The following is a 12193-nucleotide window of genomic DNA, read 5'->3' on the forward strand; positions in this document are numbered from 1 at the left end:
TGTTTTGGTGGCTTTAATTAGGAAACACCGTCACATTTTGACTATAGGCCTATTCCTTTCTTCCGAACCCACGATGCAACGATTGCAAACGAGGCAAAATAATGTCCCCATATCAGACAGGGTAGGCAAATCAACTTATTAATAACGGAAATAATTATCATTGCTGAGTGAGGAAACCCTTCTTTAAAGCAATGCCAAATGGTATGGCTGGAAAGTAAAAACTCTCGAAGATATGAATGAAAAAAAAATGTAAGTATCACACATGAAGCAATCATTAGTATACTCTGTAAGTCCACGTAAACAAGTAAAGAACTTATTGTGCAAAACCCTCATAATATTAACACAGAAAGTACAGGTTAACTCCTCAGTGATACATGTGTCTGTGCGTTTGAACGTCAGTGTTGTTATCACAGCCAATATACCTTACAGTTGATCTGCGCAAACATCTCGTTATTCTTATGGTCATTCTTTATTAATGCCGAACTAAATGTAAACAAGGTTAAATCGTGCTAAACCAAGCCACGACGCCAAAATCGAGCGGTAGAATATCAAAACTAATCTGTCTTAGTAGCATGTTTTGCGTGGCTTATTGTGTGCACGACTTTGACTTTGGAAGCGAGTAATCAAGTGATTGCAAAATATCTAAGAGCCAACAGTTATGATAATTACAGAAGTAGCTACTGCAAGAAGGAGTCTGATAATGCAGAGAAAGTGTTTTACTGAAAGATTTTTTTTTATTCAATCCTCACAGAAATAGTAGATATTGTACGCTCCTCAGCGATCGTGTAGTAGAAATGACACGCATAGCACGTTGTAGACAAAATACAAGAGTTCGTATGGTTACTGTCCTCGTTTATGACTCCACTCCTTCTGAGGCAAGTAATATGTATCCATGGCGACGCTCCATCAATTTTTGTCGCATTTTCAGCCTTGCGATATGTTTAGACGAATATCTATAGTCATGCGCGATTTTTCCAGAAGTCCCCACGTGCCGTGCAAGCGACTTGGGTGTATCAAAATAAGAACGAAAATTCAGTGACCATAATTTCCTCTGGGATCTTAATTGCACAGCTAAATTTGGATGTTGTAGTGCTTAATCTGCATTTATTTTTGTCCATTATTTCCATACACCAATAAAGTGCTCCTGTTTAATGAAATAGAGCTACCTGAACTTGCAATAGCGCTCAGTTTGGGTTTTTTGAATACACACAGTGAATTGAGTGAGTGAAACCCATGATGGTTTAGCGGAGGTTCCCTTTGGGCTGTCCTCACCTAGGCACGGTGCCTGACGGACCGGCCTGGGCCTTGTCAGTGGTCCATACCGTCTCCTTGTCCTCACTCAATACGCTCGTACAGTCTTCCCTCGTACTGGCCGACGTTATGACGCAACTCTCCAGTTCTCTTATTCGAGTGTCTTTCTGTAATGCACAATTTTAAAACGGAGAGGTGACGGGGAAAACGAGAAAAACAAGGATCGAAAATATGAAGAGTGTGTTTGTAAAACCCAATAAGTCCAAACTTGTCAAAATATTATAATGGAGATATTTGCAATTAAAGGTCAAGAAAATTAAAAAGAATAATAAGGAATTTTGTGCTTCTTTTGGCCATTACTTCAAAAATGTACCTTATTATGTAGTGACCAATATATCATTTAAAAGGTATTATTTTGTACTTTATGACAGAGACCGTATACTTCAAAATCTTCAAAAATCTTCAAAAAACAGAGTGAATCTTGAGGTTTTTCATTATTTTCTGAAAGAGCTACCCTTCTTCTATTATTATGCTTTAAAGTAGATAGCTAGTAACTGGCAGTGATCAGCAAATAATTTCACACAACAATATATATATAATATATATATATATATATATATATATATAATGTACTCTTAAATGAATCCCATAAGAATTGGAAAAATCATCCCCAAGCTCTCCCACTTATTTCCACTGATCAGTTACTAGCCATCCCCTTTAATTTGGGATCATAACATGTGTGAGAAGTGTGTTTTTCTACAACCCTTTTTCTTTTGGGGGGGGGGGTAGTAGAATGATCAGGTATGTTTTAGAGGCCCCTTTTCATTTCTGGAAATCCCTAGAACACTCTTTAATTTCATTTTAAAATTTTAAGTCTAACTTTTAAAAGGATAGCGCTTCTGCTTTGAAGTTAGCATTGACCATGGCAAAATGTGTTTATAGAACATGCTCAATTTCGGCTTAATTTGATAATTCCTTCATTGTTGTTGCTCCGGTGGTTGACATCCTGTGTTTTGTCCCTTTCACCGCACAGGTAGCCCATTCAGAATCTGTCCTTAACTAAAAAGTCATATCTGGCGACTTTTAGTTGGTTTTGTAATGCAGGGTCACATATTTATATTTTTGAGGTTCACTCAGCAGAAGAGTTGTAAGTCCATGTGTGACATGTGCTCTTTTTGAAATTGTGATTTCGAATTTGTGTCATTAGTATAATCATTATATAGTGTAGAAATCTAATAGCAATATTTCCATTATTATCATTTGAAAAATTACTTATCTTATTTACGTTTATCATAACCATCATGACAATACATCTTTGTAAGCATTCTGCATGAATGCATTGTGTTTGATTTTTTTAATCGCCAGCAACGTGCGAAAGGGCCCAAATCATTGAATAATTTGAGTGAACTACACTGTATTTGTAAACAAATACCTCGTCATCAATAATATTGAAAAGATCACTCTTTCGTACATCTATCGCAATGAATTTTGATGTGTTCCTAACATTACGTCGAACATGCAAGTTCACACTTCTCCAGAGTGTGTGTTTTCTTTCCAGTATTTAGTTAGCTTAGGGGATTCGGCCCTTTCAGAATCTGTCCTTAACTAAAAAGCCATATCTGGCGACTTTTTGTTGGTTTTGTAATGCAGGGTCACATAATTATATTCTTGAGGTTCACTCAGCAGAAGAGTTGTAAGTCCATGTGTGACATGTGCTCTTTTTGAAATTGTGGTTTCGAATTTGTGTCATTAGTATAATCGTTATAATAGTGTAGAACTCTAATAGCAATACTTCCATTATTATCATTAAAAAACTTACTTATTTTATTAATCTTTATCATAACCATCATGACAATACATCTTTGTAAGCAACGTATTTTGCATGAAAGCATTGCGTTTTATTTATTTTTAATCGCCAGCAACGTGCGAAAGGGCCCAAATAATTGAATAATTTGAGTGAACTACGTATTTGTAAACCGTCATCAATAATGTTGAAAAGATCATTCTTTCGTACATCTATTCGCAATGAATTTTGATGTGTTCCTAACATTACGTCGAACACGCACGCTTTTGTTTAATCACTTCATGAACTGAGACACACTTGACTGCATGCGTACAAAGTAATAACCAAACACAGTGGAATGAAAGCATCAAATAAATGTTTTTAATCGATGAAAAATAAAATAATCTTTGTTATGGCATAATGGATTCTTTTAATCATAGTGTCTTCTCAACTGCAAGGACCTAGGAAGTATCTAGTATAACATCTACTGTGATAGTTCTTTTGCATGCGGTTATATTGCATCATAATTTTTTTCAGCAAGTTTGTGAACAATGTGTGACATATTGTGGGTCGGAGCCGGACGCCTTTGAGTGTTTCTGCAGATAAATGGCTGAGATAATATTCTAACACATTGAAAAATATCGGACTTCATTGAAATACAAAAAGGAGAATAGATATCTATTCATTAATCTATGCCTTTATGTATTCATAATTTATCGTTACACGTTTTCACTGAATACATACGGAAATTTAACAAGCACCAAGTTTAAACAGCACCCATGTGAAATACCTCAGCCACCAAACGAGATATCAGTTAAATGAATGGACAATAAATGTTAAACATTGATTGAGAGAAGACACATGGATGGACGAATGAATTGATTTTACCCCATTCCACAGATATTTTTTTTTCTCATCGGTCACTCCTCGGTAGCAAAGACTGTTTGGGATAGCAGTCTGATGAATCCGACTCGTGATGGTCGACCACCAGGTCAGTGTCAGACACGCCAGTCATGATCCGATGAAGCAAGATCGTCCGGTGAGGATCAGGCATCACATGTCTGAGACTGACTCGATAGTCCAACAACACAAGTCGGATTCATCAGACTGCGGCCGTATATACTTCGGTTGGTGGCCGGTGGAAGCAACAGACTTTAATTCCGACGAGTGACCGATTGGAAGAAATCTCTGTGGAATAGGGGTATTAATGAAAATCTGTCTGAGGCAACGATTTTTGGAGTGATACAAACCTTGTCGAGGCGTTCCTGGAGATTCTCTATCCGATCGCTCAGCATCCTGACCCTCTTGTCGTGCTCGGACTCGCAGCCATGATGACTCTGACTATTACCCATCGTCGAGAACATTGTCCCCTTCGGCTCCACTTCGTTTCGCACTCGGAGCTAGACCATAAGGAAATGATTATTTAAAAAAACATTAAAAACATTGTTTTGATAACAGTGTCTTCTGAGAGTGTTGCAAATAGCCATAACGTATACATACGTTTTGCATTTTCCTAAGACATTAGCATCGCTTAATAATTTCAAGTCTTTGAAATTGTTTTGCGTAAAATGCATATATCACACTATGTCAGAGTATGTAGGCAATCGTAAAAGCTTACATTATCTCCATTTGAACTTGTTCTTTGCTTTGTTACTCTGCAATGTTGAATAAGTTTTCTCTTTTATAATTAGAGTAAAGTACACCATGTAAATCACATCTGTTTCGTCTATATCACGCAATACCATGGACACGTTTCGTGAACACGTTGGAAATAGTAGCAGAAGAGCATTGGCCAATAAGTCATGTAATCAAGAAATGGAGTTGAGGCCTGGCACCGGCTATACCACATTTTCGCTAAATTACAAATAATTTCTTCTGGGAGAAGATACAGTATATTTATGCCGTTACCTTGGGCACAAAAACCATGCACAGAGTTAAAGTCGTCGCAAAGAATATGAACGTGGCGATGATGGCGTAATGTGCGTTGACGTCGTCGAGCACGAGCGAGACGGGAAGGCCAACGAAAGACAGAACGACGACGTTATAAACACTCATGCCTAATGAGAGACAAGGTAAAAAAAAATCTCGAGTTGCATCATCACCGTGTAACACCGATAACGTTCAATAAAACACATAGTTGTATGACGGAAAGAAGATATCTTATCATTTTGTGAAAATGTAAGCCATGGCAATTTAAATCATTGTTCTCCAATACGGCAATTTTGTTCTCATACAATTCAAAAAATCAATTTAATTACAACAGTATGTTAAACATAATATATATATATTTTTTTTTGAAACCAGAAGAGATAAGGAGCAAGTTAAGAATTGAGGGGGCGCTGTGGCATAGCGGATAAGACTCCCGACTCCCGATCGGAGGACCCGAGTTCGAGTCCCGCTCAGCGCTTACGTCCTTGGACAAGATGTTTTTGCCCACAATGTCCCTCTCGACCCAGGTGTATTAATGGGTACCTGGCAACGCTAGGGTAATAACAATGGCAGGGCCCTCTGGTAGAGCAGTGACAACACTGAAGAGGCTACCCTGAATAAATAGGACCTATTATTATTATTATTGCCTTCAAGTCTGAACTGAAGACTTATCTTTTCCAGCAATTTTGTGAATGATGTGTGACACATTGTGGGAGGCGGGCGCCTTTGAATGTTTCTACAGATAAATGGCGCCATATAAATGCTGTTTCATCACCATCATCATCATCATCATCATCATCTTTTTTGTGTGTTTATAAATATGATTATTAGCTTAGTTTGTTGGTTAGTAGTTTTTGTTTTTGCATATATTGTTTGGTTTACTTTTGCTTTTAAGGTTAAATAATCGCAATATTTAGATTACGGCTCACCTATATATTTGGAATCATTAAGGGCAGGGACGGTGACTTTCCGGGTCTCCCAAGCCAGAAATGCCCCGAATATCAGGAGAAGACCGTTTAGAACCAGCTGACTGCCGTTCCAGTAGACTACGTAACGAGACGTACATGTCCTCTTCATCAAGACCAGGACTACATCCTCATCTAGATTCTTGACAAAGAAAAAAAAAGAAAGACAAATAAAACATGAACAGATAAAACCAGACAAAATATTCGTCCAAAACAAAAGAGAGAGAATAAGGTTTTAGGACACAGACTTACAAATATTCAATTTCAATCAGTTCAATTCTATTTCTAACTAGAAAAGCACTCTAAAAGCGCAGACCTCCGCCAAGCATGCAGCCCATTTCCACCCGCACTAATCTTGATCTTCTATAGAGATCAGTGATTTCCATCCATACGTACTGCAATGTGTGCTGAAAGCCGCCCGATTTCCCAATATAGAAGCCTTTGTTACGTCATAAACTCTTTCGTTTTTTTTTTCTTTATAAAACAAGGAAAAGAAAAAAAAATGAAGTGGACGGTTGGGACTTCCCTCCACCCCTTGATTTTTCTTTCTCTCCTGTGTTTGTAAAATGAAATAAAACAAACAAATCCTTATCTTTTTTCGATTATTTTTGCTTGTCAGCTGATGAAACCCGGAAGTGGTACGAGAAAATGAAAAGACAAGCTTTTTTTGTGCTTGTTAGCTGAATAAACCCGGAGTGACACCAGAAACTGATTTACACCCACCCCCTCCCCCTTTTATGGAATTCCTGTATCCGCCTCTGATGATGAGTAATCTTTTTTTTTTTTTTTCACGTTATCTCGTATACCTGTCTGCTGATTTGAATGTTCAGGATGATCGGATCAAAGATTTCTCGACATCCGAAGACGATGATGTCTAGAATCACGAGCACAGTGACCATGCCATACAGCTGATAATCCTTGATCATCTGAGGAAAGCACAGGGGAACAAAAGAAAAATCATATAATCCCAACAAATGCCTGCAAGTTAAAGGGATGATACAGTTTTCGTTGAGATCTGGCTGCAGATTTCTACATTTTTGATGTAATAATAAGAAACGTCTTAGAAATATGAAAACAGAGTGCATGTAATTCTGGTAGGAATTCAATGTTTATTTCGGATAAAAATTGGTTTGGAAAGGGCTGAGATATCAAAAGCAAACGATACTAACAAAACGTGGGACCCACCTTTTATTAGATAACTTTGTATTACTTTGTTCTTGGATATCTCAGCCTTTTCAAAACCGATTTTCACCAGATAAACTCTGAATTCCTCTTAGAACGGTATGCTCTGTAATATTTAATACGTGGTTTCGTATTATCTCGCAAAAAGTTAAAAGGTCAATCCTCATCTCTGCCAATACTATACTAGTACTATCCCTTTGATCTTGCGCGATATGCAAAAACAACAGTTTGTGACGAAATCTGATGTGTACAATGTAACATTCATGTTAGTTTGTACGCAAAGTCCGCGGTGACTTTTAATCACGCAAAGAAGATTGTACATGCTATTCAGTGGAACAAGTGTGAGCCGTTACAACAAAAGGATCCGAAAGTCGGGGAGGTCGATTTTCTAAAAAATGGCATGACATTACTTGCATTCCCTTACTCTTCCGCTTTAATTATATAAATCATGTGGAATCAAATTATCACATTACAAGGGTGGCAATGCTGTACAAAATATATCAGAAAGAAACTCTTTAGAAAGGGACAGTTGGTACGTGACAAGACGAAACGGGGACAGTTGGTAGGTGTTAAGACGAAACGGCGACAGTTGGTACGTGATAAGACGAAACGGGGACAGTTGGTACGTGATAAGACAAAACGGCTGGATGCCCCATATTCGGTATGCCGTATCATAGTGCTTTATTATCTTCCATGGACACTAGTTGAATATGCGGAAAAGAGGGAACGAATTATGAAATGTTATTGATATTTCTGGTAAACATTCCTCGTTGCGTGGAAATCAACTTAACAGGAAATAACCGAATCTATATTAGTGATTTAAAAACAAAACAAAACGAATAACCGCAGGTGACCAAGTATCGTCCAATGACATTTGTGAAAGATGGAAATTATTTATGAAAAGGTAATTGCGAATCCTACGTATTTAATCATCAGGATTAGACATTAATGATTAAATGTTATTCGACATTCAGAGCTACGAATACGCATTAAAAAAAACGATTCCGTTGTAACATAAAACTGAATCAAACACAATGGCACAAATACAGTGCAAAATTTTACCTGGCCTATTTTACACAATAATCGAGGAACGCACAGTTTGCATATCACCTAGCCGCTTTTGTTGTAAATATTCGATGTACCTCTATGATTTTTTTTTCCAAGTTGTTGATAAAAAGGAAATCACGAAACCTACATAATTAATCATCTGGATTGAAGAATTAATGATGAAATTCATGCAACATTCAGTGCCCTGAATTCGCAAAGAGAGAATAATAAGTTGTAACATAGAAATGAACCAAAGAACCACGACAAAAACACATATGCAAAATTTCACCTGTCCTATTCTACAGAATACTCGAGAAACTCACCGTACGCATTGCCGTTTTTGTTGTGAAAATTCGATGGACCCTCCATGTTTTCGTAAACATGGCACCGAAAGCAATAGAGAACCCAATGGCCAGAGTCCAGGTATTTGCCTTGAATGACAAAAACACAAAAAAACAAGAACAAAAGAATGACACCTCAAATGGGATAAGCATTGTCCCATCCATTAAAATCAGCATGAAAATATTTGAGTTCCATTAGTGTAGTGTTTCTGACAAGGTAATAAGGTTACCATTGTGTTTCCTCACACTTCAATTACTTTTAAAGGTATTTAGTTACTTGAGCTACACTAAGTGAATACTCAGCTACTTTAAGATGTGCACTTTTATATCAATTATTCTGATATCTTGCTCTGAGCTTTTATAGGCAACTTTTATATGAGGAGATGATATATTGACTTGTAATTGAAGATGTGAAAAAATCATTAACATTCTTCTCCTTGAACTCACGTTTACAATGAAATTTTCTTTGAACGAATAAAATGTAGTATAATCAGTGAACAAAACTGTAAAAATACAATGAACATGGGGGGGGGGGGGGAAATGTGTATAATTATGTGACCCTGCACCACAAAACAAACAAAATGTCACCAGACATGAAATTTTAGTTATTAGAACATATCCCAAAAAGAGCAGACTTTAAGCTTTAAAATGATGTATAATTCAAGTCAAATGGACTATCCTAACTTATCTAAATATTGGAAAGAAAACACACACTCAGGAAAAGTGTGAACTGAGAAAAGAAGCTCTGAAGCACAGTGTCTATTCAAGCGCTTAATATTTACCAAGTCGTGCTGGATTTGCGATGAATGGAACAAAAAACAGGATGTAAACCACTGGAGTACCAAGAATGAGGGAATTATCAGTTCAAAGTGAAATTTAGTATGCCTTATTAACACACTCTGTCCTTAATCAATGCCAACTTTTAAAGCAGTAACATCATCCTTTCAAAAGTTATAGGAGTTGAAAGTGGAGAGTGTGTACAAGGTTTTTAAGAAATGAGAAGAAGACTCTAAAGACACACTTAATCACACTATTCTGCCAAAAAAATTGTTCGAGATAGACTGCTAGGAAACACACTTTCCTGAACGTTTTATGATCCTAAATTTTAGGATAATGTAGGAGAAGATTTGTTCTTAGAGAAAATTATTATGAAAAAGTCAAAAGTAGCTAGGTTGACCCATTTCACCTCTTTTCAGTCCTCACACAAAGTCAGTGTGTGCGACTTTTTGTTCGTTTTGTGATGCACGGTCATATATATGAATTAAAAACAAGGAGAGAGACACGGGGGAACAAAGTGAATGTAGACACTGAGAAATCGGTGGGTCTGCTTACTCTACACATCCAGCAAAAAGTGACGTCATCGATGTCGACAGAATCGAGCCCCGGGAAAATGATGGAGAGGTAAGCCAAAATCCCGCCTCCGAGTATCAGATTGTTCATCTTCGGGCTAGACATCTTGATGTACCTGTCGGGACAAGAGGTTGTCACAGCATTACTAGCCTTGCCTCAAGGCTGCAGATGAATTGCATCCCATTTAAAATCCGCTCCTATTAAAGCAAGTCTCGTGACAGACTACCATTCTGATTAGTCTTTCGTAGTTTCTTCCTTGCCGTAGTTTAGCATAGTAGTCTAGTATCTGTTGTTATCAAGCCGATATCAAAGCTGTAATCTAGAAAGTGATTAATTTTGCACCGTCCCAGGACATTCTGCGACTTCTTGTTTGATTAGCAAAGGTGTAAAGTCAAGCAATTACAGTCAGTTATTTAACCTAATAGGTCTCCCGTGGGCAACATACGAGTGAAAGGCATCATAATCGTAAGGAAACAGTTTCAAGGTAGCGTTTATAATTCTGATTTGTGCACTACAGAATTTTGAAATTTCTTTCGAATGCTTTACAAGATTGAGAATCATATGTACCAATCAAGAGTCTAAGAAATCAAAATGAAAAACAATTATTAGTGGTTTCTCTCTTTAAAGAACTCCCTTTATCCTTTTTCAAGTGAAATACTGGCCAGAAGAAGTTCCTACGCAGGTGAATCATCCACGTTACGTTAAGACTGTGCTATATGCCTGTGCTATTGGTGCTCTCATGCTAAATAAATTTAATTACACGCCTTTGAAAATATTTCACTGCAAATCGCTTTCACAAATAATTTCAATCAACACTGTGATCAAATACCGATTTGAATAATCTGTAATCATTTTTTGTACGGAATAGAACCAAACATATCAGGATATAATATTGCGTGTGTGTGTCGATGCGTATGTGTTTGTCCCTGCTCACCGCTTAGTTCTATATTTTATGTTGAATGCCAGAAAGGCCACTGCGAGGAAAATCCCAAAGATAGCCAACGTTGTCATGACGATGAAAATAGCGAGAGAAACTGTGACCCTCGTCTCTCGCTCTATGACAGAGTCCGCTGGAGGGCGCCCTCCTACAAAGAAATAAAAATAATGAAATCAAAATTGTAATGGGCTACTCTGAGAACAAAGAAATAGACAAACATGTTTTCAGATCACGTATATTTTGTTTGTTTGTTTGTTTGTTTGTTTGTCTGTTCGTTTTGGTTGTTTGTTTGTTTTCCAGAGACACAACCCCAAGCACCTTCTGATATGGAGATTCTCCCGCCTGAAACCCCTAGCAAACGGGAGACTCCAACAACTTGATGTGCGCGAAGTTCTTTGTGGTCGGGGTCCATCTCGAGGGTTCTAGATGTTATCTCGTGCTATCTAAGGCTTATTTTTCAACATACGATGACACTAAGTAAGAAATCATTTCAAGCCGTAGAAATTAAATCTCAAGCGGAAGAACAGGAGATTTTGCCAAAAAAAAAAGACTAAAAAGGGCTTTCGGCGGAAGATCTCCCGTCAAAAGTGGAAGAGTTGGAGTCTCGTCATCTTGGGACCTAAAAATGATCTATTCAATCTGGTCCACCGGTGCACTGGGTTTCCATTATTTTGTTGCTATGTTGGGCAATCCCATGCAATCATTGAGCAAGTTTACTGATCGTCGGACAGAATCCTTGCTATAACAATGTTTAGCATCGTATTGTGTACGCTAGTCAGTCATCCTATTGTGCACGATGATATACGTAGTGTGCCGGTATTGCTGGTACTTATATACTGTTATCCCATGATTTCGATCTCTATGCTGCATGGTAGTTAGAGAAAGCAGTTTTGTTATGATGATAACTATCATATTATAATAACAGACCAGCGACATCGAAATTACTTCACAACCAACTTTATAGATATGAACACAACATGCAGTTAGATTAATTAATGTAATGTTGATCCTCCACCAATATTGTCATACAGCTCTACATAATCTTGGTTTACCCTTTCAGTAAGCTATTGAGGGAGAATTCTTGTACTTCATGACGCATTCTTTTTCATTAAATGGAAATCAATGTCAAACTCATAAACTAAAATAGCTATGATCTTCCAACATCTTTCACAGTGTTTGGTTTTGATAAGAAACTTCGTTTTGCGATGGGGCAACATTCTGCATATTGGCATTGAATCTTTACTGCTTTTTTTCAGAGTATTTCACACATGAAATGTATAGTAAAACAAAATACACAAAATGTTAAACAGACTGTGCAAAAAGAACATCTCTTGCTGTACCAACATATCGAATGACGATTTACTCCTTTGATTGGAAAATGGGTAATTATATGCACAAATAAAAGAAA

General features: G+C 37.3%; 1 protein-coding gene across 1 annotated transcript in view; it reads right to left on the reverse strand.

The window, feature by feature from the left end:
• Window positions 1–1268: 1268 nt before the first annotated feature.
• Window positions 1269–12193, reverse strand: part of LOC139723028 (gamma-aminobutyric acid type B receptor subunit 1-like) — a 102334-nt gene continuing 91409 nt past the window's right edge. Inside the window, exons 10-17 of the mRNA XM_071634305.1 lie at window positions 10783–10933; window positions 9831–9963; window positions 8481–8588; window positions 6735–6854; window positions 5893–6070; window positions 4943–5091; window positions 4285–4434; window positions 1269–1418 (exon numbers count right to left, since the gene is read on the reverse strand). Coding sequence (XP_071490406.1) covers window positions 1269–1418; window positions 4285–4434; window positions 4943–5091; window positions 5893–6070; window positions 6735–6854; window positions 8481–8588; window positions 9831–9963; window positions 10783–10933 — 1139 coding nt within the window. The remainder of the gene's footprint in view (window positions 1419–4284; window positions 4435–4942; window positions 5092–5892; window positions 6071–6734; window positions 6855–8480; window positions 8589–9830; window positions 9964–10782; window positions 10934–12193) is intronic.

Source organism: Diadema antillarum, unplaced genomic scaffold (assembly GCF_040938485.1).
Source record: "Diadema antillarum isolate AM-2024a unplaced genomic scaffold, OU_Dant_1.0 scf00000180, whole genome shotgun sequence".
Taxonomy (NCBI): Eukaryota; Metazoa; Echinodermata; class Echinoidea; order Diadematoida; family Diadematidae; genus Diadema; species Diadema antillarum.